Source organism: Bos javanicus, chromosome 13 (assembly GCF_032452875.1).
Source record: "Bos javanicus breed banteng chromosome 13, ARS-OSU_banteng_1.0, whole genome shotgun sequence".
NCBI classification, from domain to species: Eukaryota; Metazoa; Chordata; class Mammalia; order Artiodactyla; family Bovidae; genus Bos; species Bos javanicus.
In genome coordinates, this window is record NC_083880.1 from 33,835,590 (window position 1) to 33,853,587 (window position 17,998).

The 17,998-nt window shown below is 40.0% G+C and overlaps 1 protein-coding gene and 1 long non-coding RNA gene across 4 annotated transcripts in view; one reads left to right on the forward strand and one right to left on the reverse strand.

Annotated features, from left to right (window-relative positions):
• Positions 1-17,998, forward strand: part of LOC133259126 (uncharacterized) — a 57,821-nt gene that overhangs the window by 24,383 nt on the left and 15,440 nt on the right. The gene's annotated exons all lie outside the window — the stretch shown is intronic.
• ZEB1 (zinc finger E-box binding homeobox 1) overlaps positions 14,721-17,998 on the reverse strand; it is a 197,204-nt gene continuing 193,926 nt past the window's right edge. For all 3 annotated transcript variants that reach the window (XM_061436208.1, XM_061436205.1, XM_061436209.1), the window contains exons 8-9: positions 17,371-17,551; positions 14,721-17,245 (exon numbers count right to left, since the gene is read on the reverse strand). In XM_061436208.1, coding sequence (XP_061292192.1) covers positions 16,647-17,245; positions 17,371-17,551 — 780 coding nt within the window. In that variant the 3' untranslated portion in view covers positions 14,721-16,646. The remainder of the gene's footprint in view (positions 17,246-17,370; positions 17,552-17,998) is intronic.

Sequence of the window (17,998 nt, forward strand, 5' to 3'; positions counted from 1 at the left end):
GTATGTGAGTGGCCACAAAAAGATGTTCAGCATCACTAATCATTAGGGAAATGGAACCAAAATCACAGTGAGGTACCATCTCACACCCATTAGGATGACTACTGTTTTTTTTTTAATTTTTTTAAAATTTTATGTTATTTTTAAACTTTACAATATTGTATTAGTTTTGCCAAATATCGAAATGAATCCGCCACAGGTATACCTGTGTTCCCCATCCTGAACCCTCCTCCCTCCTCCCTCCCCATACCCTCCCTCTGGGTCGTCCCAGTACACCAGCCCCAAGCATCCAGTATCATGCATCGAACCTGGACTGGCAACTCGTTTCATACATGATATTATACATGTTTCAATGCCATTCTCCCAAGTCTCCCCACCCTCTCCCTCTCCCACAGAGTCCATAAGATTGATCTATACATCAGTGTCTCTTTTGCTGTCTCATACACTGGGTTATTGTTACCATCTTTCTAAATTCCATATATATGCGTTAGTATACTGTATTGGTGTTTTTCTTTCTGGCTTACTTCACTCTGTATAATAGGTTCCAGTTTCATCCACCTCATTAGAACTGATTCAAATATATTCTTTTTAATGGCTGAGTAATACTCCATTGTGTATATGTACCACAGCTTTCTTTATCCATTCATTTGCTGATGGGCATCTACGTTGCTTCCATGTCCTGGCTTTATATTTATAAACAGTGCTGCGATGAACATTGGAGTACACGTGTCTCTTTCCCTTCTGGTTTCCTCAGTGTGTATGCCCAGCAGTGGCATTGCTGGATCATAAGGCAGTTCTATTTCCAGTTTTTTAAGGAATCTCCACACTGTTCTCCATAGTGGCTGTACTAGTTTGCATTCCCACCAACAGTGTAAGAGAGTTCCCTTTTCTCCACATCCTCTCCAGCATTGATTGCTTGTAGACTTTTGGATCGCAGCCATTCTGACTGGTGTGAAATGGTACCTCATAGTGGTTTTGATTTGCATTTCTCTGATAATGAGTGATGTTGAGCATCTTTTCATGTGTTTGTTAGCCATCTGTATGTATTCTTTGGAGAAATGTCTATTTAGTTCTTTGGCCCATTTTTTGATTGGGTCATTTATTTTTCTGGAGTTGAGCTGTAGGAGTTGCTTATTTATTTTTGAGATTAGTTGTTTGTCCGTTGCTTCATTTGCTATGATTTTCTCCCATTCTGAAGGCTGTCTTTTCACCTTGCTTATAGTTTCCTTTGTTGTGCAGAAGCTTTTAAGTTTAATTAGGTCCCATTTGTTTATTTTTGCTTTTATTTCCAATATTCTGGGAGGTGGGTCATAGAGGATCCTGCTGTGATGTGTGTCGCAGAGTGTTTTGCCTATGTTCTCCTCTAGGAGTTTTATAGTTTCTGGTCTTACATTGAGATCTTTAATCCATTTTGAGTTTATTTTTGTGTATGGTGTTAGAAAGTGTTCTAGTTTCATTCTGTTTAGAGAAGGAGTGGACAAACTGGAACCATTGTGCACTCTGTGGGAATGTAAAAAGGTATAGTTGGTATGTTGGTTCCACAAAACAATTATACGTAGAATCATTAGTGCCACTGGTCCCACTTTTAGGCATAAACCTCAAAGAAGTGAAAGCAAATTCTCAAAGAGACATTTACACACCCATGTTCATAGCTGTATTACTCACAATAGCTAAAACATGGATATGCAAAGATGGATGTTAGGTCCATGAATCAAGGTAAATTAGAAGCGGTCAAACAGGAGATGGCAAGAGTGAACATCGACATTTTAGGAATCAGTGAACTAAAATGGACAGAAATGGGCAAATTTAATTCAGATGGCCATTATATTTACTACTGTGAGCAAGATTCCCTTAGGAAAAATGGAGTAGCTCTCATAGTCAACAAAAGAGTCCGAAATGCAGTATTTGGATGCAATCTCAAAAACGACAGAATGATCTCTGTTCGTTTCCAATGCAAACCATTTAATATCACAGTAATCTGAGTTTATGCCCCAACCAGTAATGCTGAAGAAGCTGAAGTTGAATGATTCTATGAAGACCTACAAGACCTTCTAGAACTAACACCCAAGAAAGATGTCTTTTTAATCATAGGGGACTGGAATGCAAAAGTAGGAAGTCAGGAGATACCTGGAGTAACAGGCAAATTTGGCCAAAATGAAGCAGGGCAAAACTTAACAGAGTTTTGCAAAGAGAACACACTGGTCACAGTAAACACCTTCTAACAACACAAGAGAAGACTCTACACATGGACATCACCAGATGGTCAATATCAAAATCAGATTGATTATATTCTTTGCTACCAAAGATGGAGAAGCTCTGTACAGTCAGCAAAAACAAGACTGGGAGCTGGCTGTGCCTCAGACTATGAACTCATTATTGCCAAATTCAGACTTAAATTGAAGAAAGTAGGGAAAACTACTAGACCATTCAGCTATGACCTAAATCAAATCCCTTACGATTATAGAGTGGAAGTGACAAATAGATTCAAGGGATTAGATTTGATAGAGTGCCTGAAGAACTATGGATGGAGGTTTGTGACATTGTGCAGGAGGCAGTGATCAAGACCATCCCCAAGAAAAAGAAATGCAAAATGGCAAAATGGTTGTCTGAGGAGGCCTTACGAATAGCCAAGAAAAGAAGAGAAGCTAAAGGCAAAGGAGAAAAGGAAAGATATACCCATTTGAATGCAGAGTTCCAAAGAATAGCAAGGAGAAATAAGAAAGCCTTCCTCAGTGATCAGTGCAAAGAAATAGAGGAAAACAATAGAATGGGAAAGCCTAGATATCTCTTCAAGAAAATTAGAGATGCCAAGGGAACATTTCATGCAAAGATGGGCTCAATAAAGGACAGAAACGGTATGGACCTAACAGAAGCAGAAGATATCAAGAAGAGGTGGCAAGAATACACAGAAGAACTGTACAAAAAAGATCTTCATGACCAAGATAATCACGATGGTGTGATCACTCACTGAGAGCCAGACATCCTGGAATGTGAAGTCAAGTGGGCCTTAGAAAGCATCATTATGAGCAAAGCTAGTGGAGGTGATGGAATTCCAGTTGAGCTATTTCAAATCCTGAAAGATAATGCTGTGAAAGTGCTACACTCAATATGCCAGCAAATTTGAAAAACTCAGCAGTGGCCACAGGACTGGAAAAGGTCAGTTTTCATTCCAATCCCAAAGAAAGGCAATGCCAAAGAATGTTCAAACTACTGCACAATTGCCCTCATCTCACATGCTAGTAAATAATGCTCAAAATTCTCCAAGCCAGGCTTCAGCAATATGTGAACTGTGAACTTCCACATGTTCAAGCTGGTTTTAGAAAAGGCAGAGGAACCAGAGATCAAATTGCCAACATCCACTGGATCATGGAAAAAGCAAGAGAGTTCCAGAAAAACATCTATTTCTGCTTTATTGACTATGCCAAAGCCTTTGACTGTGTGGATCACAACAAACTGTGGAAAATTCTGAAAGAGATGGGAATACCAGACCACCTGACCTGCCTCTTGAGAAATCTGTATGCAGGTCAGGAAGCAACAGTTAGAACTGGACATGGAACAACAGACTGGTTCCAAATAGGAAAAGGAGTATGTCAAGGCTGTATATTGTCACCTTGCTTATTTAACTTATATGCAGAGTACATCATGAGAAATGCTGGACTGGAAGAAGCACAAGCTGGAATCAAGATTGCCAGGAGAAATATCAATAACCTCAGATATGCAGATGACACCACCCTTATGGCAGAAAGTGAAGAGGAACTAAAAACCCTCTTGATGAAAGTGAAAGTAGAGAGTGAAAATGTTGGCTTAAAGCTCAACTTTCAGAAAACGAAGATCATGGCATCTGGTCCCATCACTTCATAGGAAATAGATGAGGAAACAGTGGAAACAGTGTCAGACTTTATTTTTGGGGGCTCCAAAATCACTGCAGATGGTGACTGCAGTCATGAAATTAAAAGACGCTTACTTCTTGGAAGGAAAGTTATGACCAACCTAGATAGCATATTCAAAAGCAGAGACATTACTTTGCCAATAAAGGTTTGTCTAGTCAAGGCTATGGTTTTTCCTGTGGTCGTGTATGGATGTGAGAGTTGGACTGTGAAGAAAGCTGAGCACCAAAGAATTGATGCTTTTGAACTGTGGTGTTGGAGAAGACTCTTGAGGGTCCCTTGGACTGCAAGGAGAGCCAACCAGTCCATTCTGAAGGAGATCATCCCTGGGTGTTCTTTGGAAGGAATGATGCTAAAGCTGAATCTCCAGTACTTTGGCCACCTCATGCAAAGAGTTGACTCATTGGAAAAGACTCTGATGCTGGGAGGGATTTGGGGCAGGAGGAGAAGGGGACGTCAGAGGATGAGATGGCTGGATGGCATCACTGACTCGATGGACGTAAGTCTGAGTGAACTCTGGGAGTTGGTGATGGACAGGAAGGCCTGGCGTGCTGCGATTCATGGGGTCGCAAAGAGTCAGACACGACTGAGCGACTGAACCGAACTGAACTGAACAGACAAACACAGCTCCTATACAGCTTTTACCCCACCTTCTTTGGTTGTTGTTGTCACAAAATTACATCTTTATACATTGTACACCCCAAGTCACTTACTCCTTGGAAGGAAAGTTATGACCAACCTAGATAGCATAATCACAAGCAGAGACGTTACTTTGTCAATAAAGGTTCGTCTAATCAAGGCTATGGTTTTTCCTGTGGTCATGTATGGATGTGAGAGTTGGACTGTGAAGAAAGCTGAGCACCGAAGAATTGATGCTTTTGAACTGTGGTGTTGGAGAAGACTCTTGAGAGTCCCTTGGACTGCAAGGAGATCCAACCAGTCCATTCTGAAGATCAGCCCTGGGATTTCTTTGGAGGGAATGATGCTGAAGCTGAAACTCCAGTACTTTGGCCACCTCATGCGAAGAGTTGACTCATTGGAAATGCTGGGAGGGATTGGGGGCAGGAGGAGAAGGGGACGACAGAGGATGAGATGGCTGGGTGGCATCACTGACTCGATGGACGTGAGTCTGAGTGAACTCCAGGAGTTGGTAATGGACAGGGAGGCCTGGTGTGCTGCGATTCATGGGGTCGCAAAGAGTCGGACATGACTGAGCAACTGAATTGAACTGAAACATAAACTGATAATCATTTAAAATGCATTAATTAGTCCTTTATATTTTGTAGAAAGCAAGATTTGGAGTTACAAACCAAAGTTACAGCAATAATAGCTTTTACACTAATAATTTTTTATTTAAATTTGTTAATTTCTCAAACCATGTTGAAAACAAAAAATGCAATTACACATCATTTTTGTAATAGCTTTTATAATTTCCCATCTATTACCATTATTGAAATCTTCATTTTTCAATACAGCTTCAAGTTACCATCTAGTGTCTTGTCTTTTCACCTTGAAGGACTCCCTTGAGCATTTATTTCAGGGCAAGTCTAATGGTGAAGAACTCCCTCAGCTTTTGTTTATCTGGGAATGTCTTAATTTCTTGTTCATTCTTAAAAACAGTTTTTCTGGATATAGGATTCTTGGTTGAAAGTTTTTTCTTTTAGCACTTTGAGTATATTGGCTCACTGTTTTCTGGACTCTGAAGTTTCTAATGAAAAATCTGATCATCTTATTGAAGGTCCCTTGTATGTGATAATTTGCTGCTCTCTGCCTGCTTTCAAGATTCTTTCTCTTGATAGATTGATTATGATGTGTCTTGGTGTAGGTGTCTTTGAGTTCGTCTTTACTTGGAGATTACTGACCATCTTGGATGTTTACACTCATGTTTTTCATTAAGCTTGAGAAGTTTTCAGCCACTATTTCTTCGGCTGTTCTCACTTTCCCTTTTCTCTCTTCTTCTGGGACTCCTATGAGAGTATGTTGGTACACTTGATGGTGTCCCACAGATCCCTTAGTCTCTGTTCACCTTTATTCAATTTTTTTTCCTTTCTGATCCTCAGATTTGATAATTTTTGTACCCTGATCTTCAAGTTTGCTAATTCTTCCTTTGGCCTACTCAAATCTGTTTTTGAATGCCCCTTGTGAATTTTAAGGCTTCCCAGATGGCTCAGTGATAAGAATCTGCCTGCCAATGCAGGAGACATGAGAGATGCAGGTTTGACCCCTGGGTTGAAAAGATCCCCTGGAGTAGGAAATGCAGCCCACTCCAGTGTTCATGACTGGAAAACTCCATGGACAGAGGAGCCTGGTTGGCTACAGTCCATGGGGTCACAAAGAGTTGGATGTAACTGAGCATGCACAGTGAACTTTTAAGTTTGTTGTACTTTTCAAAAGCTACAGAACTTCTTTTTAGGTTTTTTTTTTAATCTCTATTTAAAAAAATTATTTACTTAATGTATTTGTGTTTGACTGTGCTTGGTCTTCATTGCTGTGCATGGGCTCTCTCTAGTTGCAGTGAACTGGTTCTCCTCTTTGTTGCAGTGTGCAGGCTCCTCACTGCGGTGGCTTCTCTTGTGGAGCACAGGCTGGAGGTACGCGTACCTCTAGTTTTGCAGTCTTCAGTAGCTGCAGTGTGTGGGCTCAGTAGCTGCGCACAGGGGCTCTGGAGCATGGGCTCAGTAGCTGTGGCTCACGGGCTCAGCTGCCCCATGGTGTGTGGAATATTCCTGGACCAGGGATTAAACACACGTCCCCTGCATTGGCAGACAGATTTTTAACCACTGATCCACCAGGAAAATCCTGTCTCTGTATTTAGTTTCCATTTTGTTCACAGTGCAGTTTCTTGATTTTCTTGCATCATCCTTTAATTCTTTGAGCATCTTTAAGACAGTTGTAACATTTTCATCTAGTAGATCTGCTATCTGGTCTTTTTCAGGGACAGTTTATGTTGACTTATTTTACCTTTTGAATGGGCCACACTTTCCTCTCTCTATGACTTGTGATTTTTGTTGTTGAATGCTAGACTTCTGAATCTAATAATGTCACTCTGGAAATCAGATTATCCCCTTTTGCCAGGGTTTTCTCTTTGTTATTGTTTTATTTTTGTAAACTGTCTCTGAGCCAGTGATCCATCTGAAGTGTAAACTTAAGGTTTTCTTGAGTCTTTTCTGAGCCTTTTCCTGAGCATGTGCAATTACTTTCTAATTTTCTCCATATATTAGTTGTTTTAAATGTTCTAATGTCTAGCTCCCAGAGTCTTTATTGGTATGGAGATGTGGAGGAAAAGGAGGTTAGAGTTAAGGGTGGGAAATTGAGTCAATGCCAGTGAAAATCACTATGAGATACCATTTCACACCCATTGCTGTTGTTCAGTCACTCAGTCCTTTCTGACTTTTTGTGACCCCATGGACTTCAGCACACCAGGCTTCCCTGTCCTTCACTATCTCCTTGAGTTTGCTCAAACTCATGTCCATTGAGTTGGTGATGCCATCCAATCATCTCATCCTCTGTTGCCCCTTCTTCTCCTTCAATCTTGCCCAGCATCAGGGTCTTTCCCAATGAGTCAGCTCTTTGAGTCAGGTGGCCAAAGTATTGGAACTTCAGCATCAGCTTCCAATGAATATTCAGGGTTGATTTCCTTTATTAGACTGGCTTGATCTCCTTGCAGTCCAAGGGACTCTCAAGAGTCTTCTCCAACACCACAGTTTGAAAGCACCAATTCTTTGGCACCCAGCCTTCTTTATAGTTCAACTCTCACATTATACATGACTACTGGAAAAACCATAGCTTTGATTATACAGACCTTTGTCAGCAAGGTAATGTCTCTGCTTTTAAATATGCTGTCTAGGTTGGTCATAGCTTGTTTTCCAAGGAGCAAGCATCTTTTAATTTCATGGGTGCAGTCACTATCCGCAATGATTTTGGAGCCCAAGAAAATTAAGTCTGTCACTGTTCCCCATCTGTTTGCCATGAAGTGATGGGACCAGATGCCATGAACTTCATTTTTTGAATGTTAAGTTTTAAGCCAGCTTTTTCACCCTCCTCTTTCACCATCATCAGGAGGCTCTTTAGTCTTGCTTCCCTTTCTGCCATTAGGGTGGTATCATCTGCTTATCTGAGGTTATTGATATTTCTGCCAGGAATTTTGATTCCAGCTTGTACTTCATCCAGCCCAGCATTTTGCATGATGTATGCTGCATGTAAATTAAATAAGCAGGGTGACAATATACAGCCTTGATGCACTCCTTTCCCGATTTTGAAACGGTCTGTTTGTTCCATGTCCGGGTCTAACTGTTGCTTCTTGACCTGCATACAGGTGTTGCAGGAGGCAGTTAACGTGGTCTGGTATTCCCATATAGGAATTCTCCACAGTTTGTTTTGATCCACATAGTCAAAGGCTTTAGTGTAGTCAGTGAATGAGAAGTAGGTGTTTTTCTGGAATCCCCTTGCTTTTTCTATGATGCAACAGATGTTGGCAATTTGATCTTTGATTCCTCTGCCTTTTCTAAACCCCGCTTGTACATCTGGAAGGTCTCAGTTCACATACTGTTGAAGCCAAGCTTGAAGGACTTTGAGCATTACTTTGCTGGCATGTGAAATGAACTCAGTTGTGTGGTAGTTTGAACATCCTTTGGCATTTCCCTTCTTTGAGATTGGAATGAAAACTGACCTTTTCCAGTCCTGTGGCCACAGCTGAGTTTTCCAAATTTGCTGGTATATTGAGTGTAGCACTTTAACATCATCTTTTAGGATTTGAAATAGCTCAGCTGGAATTCTGTCACCTCCACTAGCTTTGTTCGTAGTGATGCTTTCTAAGGCCCACTTGACTTCACATTCCAGGATGTCTGGCTCTAGGTCAGTGATCACACCATCGTGATTATCTGGGTCATGAAGATCTTTTTTGTACAGTTCTTCTGTGTATTCTTGCCACCTCTTCTTGATATCTTCTGCTTCTCTTAGGTTCATACCATTTCTGTCCTTTATCGAGCCTCTCTTTGCATGAAATGTTCCCTTGGTATCTCTAATTTCTTGAAGAGATCTCTAGTATTTCTCATTCTATTGTTTTCCTCTTTTTCTTTGCATTGTTCACGTAAGAAGACTTTCTTATCTCTCCTTCCTATTCTTTGGAACTCTGCATTCAGATGGGTATATCTTTCCCTTTCTCCTTTGCCTTTCTTTCACTTCTCTTTTCTCAATTATTTGTAAGGCCTCCTTGAAAGTGAAAGTGAAGTTGCTCAGTCATGTCTGACTTTTGCGACCCCATGGACTATAGCCTACCAGGCTCCTCCCTCCATGGGATTCTCCAGGCAAGAGTACTGGAGTGGGTTGCCATTGCCTTCTCCAGGGAATCTTCCTGACCCAGGGATTGAACCTGGGTCTCCCGTATTGGAGGCAGACGCTTTAACCTCTGAGCCACCAGGGAAGCCCTTAGACAACCATTTTGCCTTGTTGCATTTCTTTTTCTTGGGGATGGTTTTGTTCATTGCTTCTTGTACTGTGTTCACCAATTAGAATGGCTATTATCAAAACACAGAATAACAAGTGTTAATAAGGACATAGAGAAATTGAAATGCTTGTGCATTGCTGATGGAATATAAAATAATGTACTGCTGTGGAAGAGTTTGGCAGCTCCTCAAAGAGTTTAACTTAGAATTACCATTTGATCCAGCAGTGCCACTTGTAGGTATATATCCAAACGAACTGAGAGCAGGAACTCAACAAGTCAGTGATCCTAGAAGCTTTATTCACAATAGCCAGAAAAGGTGGTAATAGCTAGATGTCTATTGATAGATGAGTGGATAAACAAGATGTGGCATATACAGTCAGTGGAATATTATTTAGCCTTAAAAAGGAATGCAATTCTGATACATACTACAGCATGGATGAACCTTGAATATAAACGGTTATGCTAAGAGAAATAAGCCAGACACAGAAGGACAAATACTGCATGATTCCACTCATATGAGGTATGTAGAGTAGACCAATTCATAGAGAAAATACAGTAGTGCATAATAAGGTTAACAGGCTGGGGAGAGGGAAGGGTGGGGAGTTATGGGTACAAAGCTTCTGTTTGGAGATGACAAAAAGTGGATAGTGGTGATAGTATAACATGGTGAATATACTTCACGCTACTGAACTGTATACTTAGATATGGTTAAAATGGTAAAGTTTATATTGTACTTATTTTACGATAAGAAAACAGACAAGCCCCAGAGTAATAGTAGAACATAGCATTTTCTGAAGATGAGATTATTAAAAAAATTTTAACTTGTAATTTGCCTTGAATATGTCTGCATTTAAGAGTTTCCTTCCCACTTTCTAGTACTCTAAAAAAAAGCCTAATCCAGTAACAGAAATATTGAGTCTTTGCAACACAACTCAATATACTTAGAACACAAAGCCAGCGTTTACTCCCTGTTTTGTTTTGATCTTCTTTTAATTAATAAAGAAAATGGAGGCATTGAAAAGGCTACTTTTTTTTTTTTTTTTTTTTTTTTACAGTTTTTGCAAAGGTGTATTCCTGTATGGCCACCACTCTTCATGTTATAGTTAGCATATCTGCTCTTCAGATTCATCCATGTTGTATGTGTTGCTTATTGTTGAGTGGTATTCCATTGTGTGGAATACTGTGGTGTATTTATTCCCTGGTTGCTACATATCTGGGTTATCTTTGGTTTGGCTATTATGGCTAAAACTGCTATGAGGGTAAAGCATCTGCCTGCAATGCAGGAGACCTGGGTTCAATCCCTGGGTCAGGAAGATCCCCTGGAGAAGGAAATGGCAACCCACCCCAGTACTCTTGCCTGGAAAATCCCATGGACAGAGAAGCCTGGTAGACTACAGAGTTGGACACGACTGAGCGACTTCACTTTCTAACTTCACACAGCTATGTTAATTGAGAAAGTGAAGTCGCTCAGTCGTGTCCAACTCTCTGCGACCCCATGGACTGTAGCCTACCAGGCTTCTCCGTCCGTGGGATTCTCCAGGCAAGAATACTGGAGTGGGTTACCATGTCCTTCTCCAGGGGATCTTCCCGACCCAGGGATCGAACCCGGGTCTCCCGCATTGGAGGCAGATGCTTTAACCTCTGAGCCACCAGGGAAGCCCATGTTAATTGTATTACTCTCTAAAAATGTATCGCTAAGTCTCCAATCAATAATGATAACAAAAGACATACTAATATGTCTCCAGTGAGTAAGAATTTAACTGTATTTAACTTTATGAGACAGTGACAAGCTATCTTCTAAAGTGGGTGTATTATTGTAAATTCCCACTAGTAATGTATGAGAGTTCCGGTTGCTTTCTATTCTGCGCAGTATTTAGTATTACCCATACTCTTAGGTATATAAATGAGTGTGTGCAAGTATTCTTCCAGTCTGTATTCTCTTTTGATTTTCTTAACAGTATCTTTTGGAGAGCAAAATTTTTAAGTTGTAATGTCATCAATTACTTTTTTCTATGACTCATTCATCCTTTTTGTGTCTTATCTATGAACTATTTGCCTAATTGGAGATCACAAAGAATTCCTTATGTTTTCTTCCAGAAGGTTTATAATTTTAGCTCTTGTATTTAAGTATGTTATCCATTTGGAAATAATTTCTGTGTATGGTATGACATAAGGTCAAGTTCATTTTCCTGCATATGGTGTGACATAAGGATCAAGTTCTAATATCAACAGTATATTTTGAAAAGATGATCATTTAACCATTGGATTACCTTAGCACCTTTGGCAAAAATCAATTGGCTGTGAATATGTGGGTCTCCTCCTAACTGTTAATGGTTTTCTTGATCTGTATGTACATTCTTATGCCCATACAACCCTGTATTGACTACTGCAACTTTATAGGAAGGCTAGAAATCAGGTAATCTAAGTCCTCCAACTTATTTCTTTTCCAAAATTGTTTTGCTTACCTGAAGTCCTTTGCATTTCCATATAAATGTTGAATAAGGCTGTCAATTTCCACAATTATATGGCTTCAGTTTTCACTGGAATCATGTTGAATCAATAGATGAATTTGAGGAGGACTGACACAGCAATGACATTCAGTCAATCTTCTAATCAATACACATGGACTATCTTCTCATTTGTATTGCATCTTTCTTTTAGCTGTATTTAGTATTTTTGGTGCCCAGGTTTTGCCCATATTTGATAAATTATCCCTAAATGTTTCACATATTAAAAAATTAAATTTCCATTTTATAAAAATGATAGATTTTTGCATGATGACCTTGTATCTGCAAATAAAAAGTTACTTCTTTTTTCTCAATCTGTGTGGCGTTCATTTCTTTTTCCTGTCATGCTGCACCTGATGGGACCTCTAATACAATACTTTAAAAAAAGAGTGAGAGTAGCCGTTCTTGCTTTGTTCATAATTTTATGAAGAAACCATTCCATTTTTCAAAATTATTGTAATAACTATGGGGTTTGTTGCAGGTGCCCTCTATTACATTGAGGAAATTTCCTTCTATTCCTAGATTGCTGAGGACTTTTATGACTTGGTGTAGAATTTTGTCAGGTGCTTCCTCTACACCTGTTAAGATGATCATGTGGCTTTTCTTTTTGCTCTGTAAATATGATAGAAGTATGTACAAATGGTGTTATTGGCAGGTGGATTCTTAACCATTGGACTACCAGGGAAGTCCTGTGGGAAGGTTTTTAACTAGCAGTTTGTGATTGGACTAATCAGGTTATCTATTTCTTGTTAGAGTGAGTTGTGGTTGTGTCATTTTCATCAAAGCTCTCAAGTTCATTGGCTTAAAAAGTTTACAATACTTCCTTTTCATCCTTCTACCCTGTAGAATTTGCAAGAAGAATATCTTCTCTTATTCTTGATGATGTGTCTTCTTGATCTACCTGGCTAGAGGTTTATCAATTTTTTCAAAGAATCAGGGTCTAATTTCATTGGTGTACTTATTGCTTTTCTGTTTTCTATGCCATTGACTTCTTCTATTATTGCCTTTTCCTTGGTTTGGATTTAATTTTATTCTTCTAATTTCCAAAGGGGGAAGCTTATGCCTTCTTTTCTAATGTAAGCATTTAATATTATGAATTTCCTTATATGCACTGCTTTTACTGGTTACTACAACTTCTGATGTTGGACTTTCATTTTTACTTAGTTCTTTCTGTCAGTGTTTACTGAGAAACATGTTAACATAGTTTCAAATAGTTTTGTGGGGCAGGGGGAGGGGATTTTCCAGATGTATTTCTGTTACTGATTTCTAGTTTATTTTGTAGTCAGAGAAAACCACTTTGTTTTTAATCCTTTAGAATTTGAAGGTTGTTTCATGGCTCATAATATGGTTTCTCTTCATGAATGTCCCATGTGTTGTTAAGAAAAAATGTGAATTGTTGAGTGCACTGTATTTGTTCACCAGAACAGAGAAATTTATGTTCTATTTTTTTTTTAAGGTTCGAAGTCCATATTATAGTTGTTCTAATATATCCTCCCATTGATCTTAAGAAGTCTAAGTTTGCATTTTCATGTTTTCATGGCTAATTTTAAGTTTACACAGATTTGAAAAAAAAGTCTTTGCCCTTCCTTCTCTTTTTCTCCATGTTATGAAATGTGTATTAGTCTTGCTGACAACTTCTACTCATATTACTTACAGCCAGGCTTAAGTTCAGATGTAGATAGTGTAGGCTATTCTCACATGAGATGTGATACAGGCTAGTTAAGAGCATGGCTCTTAGTGTCAGATATTTTATTCTGCTCCTTAATATGTGTGTGTTCATGGGCACATGGTGTTTCTGTCTTGTAAGGCTTCTGCAAAATCAGCTTTGACAACAGCAGCAAGGAGTCTGTGCATGTGGCACAGGTCAGTGACACCCTGTTACTGGATTTGGGGGAGTGATGGGAAGTGCTGACACGTTGTCATCTTCAGAACTTCTCTGATGAATCTAGAATTCCTTCATTAGCCATTTACCCGTATAAATCGAGCACGGACTTCTTTGAGCTTCCCGTTAGAGTGATTATAGTATGAATGTGTCCTAAGGAGGGTTACTTATTTATTCTTGTTTCCTAAACCTCTACTGTGCTTATTGGGGAGGTTTTTTCAGTGACAGAAGTGAGGCATCACGCTGGGAACATGAGGCCATCAGAAGGGAAGGGGGTCCTCATGGAATTTGTTAGGATGGGTGCTGGCACTCCTCCCAGAGGCCTTGAGCACCTGTGTCATGTACCTTGAGGTTAAGCACAAGAATACACCTAGAAATAAACTCACAAATCAGAACAGAAAGGCAGGCGGACAGGCAGAGTTTACTATTTGTCTATTATGTCTAGTGTTTAATAGGACCTGAATAAGGACATTACCAAATTGCTGAAATCATTTAACATATACAGAAGCAAAAGAGTAGTAAAGACATAGCTGAGCTCTTTTAACATGCAAATTATATTATCATTCAGCACACACGGCCGCATGGACTTGTGCTGGGCACTGGGGCAGGAGAGTGACCTGGCAGGTGGTCCAGAGGACCCTGGTCCTGGTGGGAGGGGCGTGAGTGAGAGTGTAAGGGCTGAGGTGAGGAAGGCGAAGGCTGTGGGAGCACAGAGGAAAGACTGTGAAACCCAGTTCCCCAAGGGTAAGAGGTCACGGATCCGGAGTCGGGAGTAAAAGCTTCTGGACGAGGACGCAAGCTCTCAGTTGGCCATTCGTTGTCACCTCTGACATTCCCAGAAACACCAGCTGCAGGAAAATCCCTGACTTAGTGGGGAATGTCTAAACCACTGAGTTTACCCAAACTCAGCCCAAGATACACCCAGAGCAGGATGACTGTATACCTACTTTACAGAGTCCTCCAGAGAAAATCTTGACAATGATTAAAAGAAGGACAGCAAGTCAGGCTTGTTGATGCATTTTATTGTGAGATGGGGAGTCTGGTAAAAAACTAGAAAATGACCATGGTGTAACAAGGAACTTAAAAATGAAGAGTCAGATTTGTAACTTACATACATGAATACAGGAACAAATTGGCACAAAATGTTAAACGTTGTTCCCAACACTGTTTACATGAGGTTATCCTAATTTGGCTTCCTAAGGAAATGAGAGTTTTATGGTTAGACTAATCTCTTAATAAAACCGCAGAGCATCATGCTATTAGTCACACAGTGAATTTCAAAATTTAAGAGTTTTATATTAAAAACTGGGTAAAGGTAAAATGACTTGATTGCAGTTGTAAAACTAATACATTCCCATTTAAATTCTGTTCTACAGTCCAAGGCAAGTATAAATGTTAACATAACACTGTTAAATCAAATCTCAATGCAAGAGAACCAATTGCATCTCTACTTTAAATCTTATCAACTTTCCAAATTTTCATACTAAAATATATTATTGTATTAATACAAACTACAGTATTATACACTACACTGTGTAATAAATAAAGAAATATAAAAATAAGACACATAAATATAAAAGTTTTCTAAAACTAAAAGTACATATGTCAGTAAGAAGGGTATTAATACTGCCAAGTTTGAAGACATACAGTACAAAAATGTTGCACAGATCTATAAACTAAAAGAAATAAAATAATACTGATAGGTAAAAATCAGCTAATGTTGTTAATAAACTGGGTCCATAATAACTAACATTTGGAAACAGTTATGAGCCAAATAACAATGGCAGGTCCATGTTTGAAATGCAAGTACATGGATAAAGCAGATTAGAAAATTTCCCTTTCGTTTCAGTAGAGAAATTCTGAAAGTCAATTAACGCAAAATGAATACTGAGGAATTAAAGGGTGAAATGTCCCAGTGTTTGGCTTCTCTGACAGAGTCAGTGGTTTTTAAGTTTTATTTTGGAATTTTGATACAAGAAACAAATCAACAAATGCTAGTTATTGTAGGCCACGCATGAACGGAGGCTGGTCAGAGCCTTGAAAATACTGATAAATGGCACTTACAGCACACAGGTCTTGCTTAAGGCCAGAGGAGATACAAAGCTTCATATCACATCCTTCATATTTGTGTACCACGTACGCAAACACAATTACGAACACTGATTCTGACGTCTCTGCTGTCTCACCAGTATCAACACTGTTAGTCCCTGCAATCAGAACTCAACGGCAATCTCGTCAACTCCATTTTAAACCACATGAGTAAGAAACTTCAGCTCTTCTAGCGGCTGCTTTCTTAAGGCTAACAATACACTTTAAATGAGAATACGCTCTACTGTGACATCTAAATATTAGAAATGACTACCTTCTAGGTTGAATTTAGAAAAGGTAGTTAGCACGGTTTGGAACTGCATTATACTTCTCCGTGAAGGGAATTCTGTAGTGCAGAAGTTCTCACATTTTACAAAACATAATAAAATACTGAAGCGGATTTAGCATATGTTTACCAATAAAAAATTATAAAATTCTCCCAATTGTACAGCTTAAGAATAAACTAACGTAAGAGTGCTAATTAATACTGATAAAATGAAACAATGTCAGGTGCTCATCTAATCAATCAGCTTTCTTTAACCTGTTAAATCTCTGCTTTCTGAGTCATTAAGTTTTCTAATCTGCTTCATATTACAAACTTGTTCCTAACTTTGAAAAATGCATGAAAAATTACTAGGTCTGAGGTTCAGGCACACCCGGATTTTTTTTGTGTGGTTTTTTTTTTTTTTTTTGATTTTGTGTTTTTTTAAATTTTTACTTTACACAGTAGTGAACAGAAATCACAGTATACAGGTTACTGTGTTTCCATGAAAAGCATGTATAATATAGAACAAAACTTCATTACCAATTAGAATTTTCTTTCTTTTCTAGAAAAACTATTAGGCTTCATTTGTTTTCTCTTCGGACACCTGCTCGCTGCCCTCACTGACTTTGTGTTCTAAGCTGTGGGCCTGGCCTCCAGCCCCCGCCCCCTGCCCCACACCTTCCGTTTCTGCTCTCTCCCCGTCATCCTCCGCCTCCTCGTCCTCGTCCTCCTCGTCGTCCATCTCCTCCTCTCCGTCCTCCACCTCCTCCTCCACCTCCTCCGCCCCTCGCGCCGGTCCACTTCCCTTCTCCTCCTCCAGCTCCTCCAGCTCCCGCTCCTCCTCCTCCTCTTCCTCCTCCTTTTCGCTGTCCTCATCCTCCTCCCGCGTCGAGCTCTCCCTCTCGTCCGAGTCGCCCTGCCCCGCATGCTGCTCGGGCGGGACCCCTGGGCCTGCGGCCCCCGGCTCAGGGGGCTCCCGTTCCTCGGCCTCCCTCTTGCAGTAGGAGTAGCGGTGGTTCATGTGTTGGGAGTAGGAGCCCGAGTGGGAGAAGCGCTTCCCGCACTTGTCGCACTGGTAGGGCTTCTCCCCGGAGTGCAGGCGCATGTGCTCGATCAGGTGATGCTTGTGTTTAAACGCCTTTTTGCAGATGCCACACTCGTGGGGCCTTTTACCTGAAAATAAGGGCACAGGTATGAAATACAATGGCATGGAGCCGCTAGGCCTTGGGGCACTTCTGGTTATGGAAATAGTCATCAATTCAACTCTGCAAAACTGGCAGCTTCCTTAATATACATACCTGTGTGTTCGTATTTATGTCTCAACAGTGAGCTACTCTTTTGGAATATCTTATCACACAAATCACAAGCATACATTCCGTTTTCTGTCTTCCGCATTTTCTTTTTGGGGGGCGTGGAATCGGAGTCGTTCTGATCCTCTACGTTGGATACTCCTTCTGAGCTAGTGTCTTGCCTTTCATCCTAGAGAAAAGGAAGTAGAAAAAGTTCGTTTAAGATTACAGGATAAACGACAGACATAAATAAAAGCAGAGCTGAAGGAACCACTTTGATTTCTGCTTTCGACAACCTGACCAAAGCAGGCTCTAAGGGAAGGTTCGGGTGAGGGGGCCGTGCAGTCACAACAGCAAAAGCAGCCCAGGGTCGGCGGGCACCGAAAGAAAGGACGCTGCAGAGAACACGCTTAGTTGCCTCTGGATCATTAATTTATGAGAAGTCTGCCGAACATTTTGACTTACCAGTTTGCTAAACAGTTGTGAATTTCTAACTGCATCACTTACTTACCTTCTGGGTTTTACTAAGTGAAAATTAAGACTCTATTTCTTAAAAGTGGTCTTTAAATTGTATCTTCCAGGACCTTAGAATTTTGTGAACTAAACTTCATTGTCTCCTTGTAAAGAGGGAGGTTTG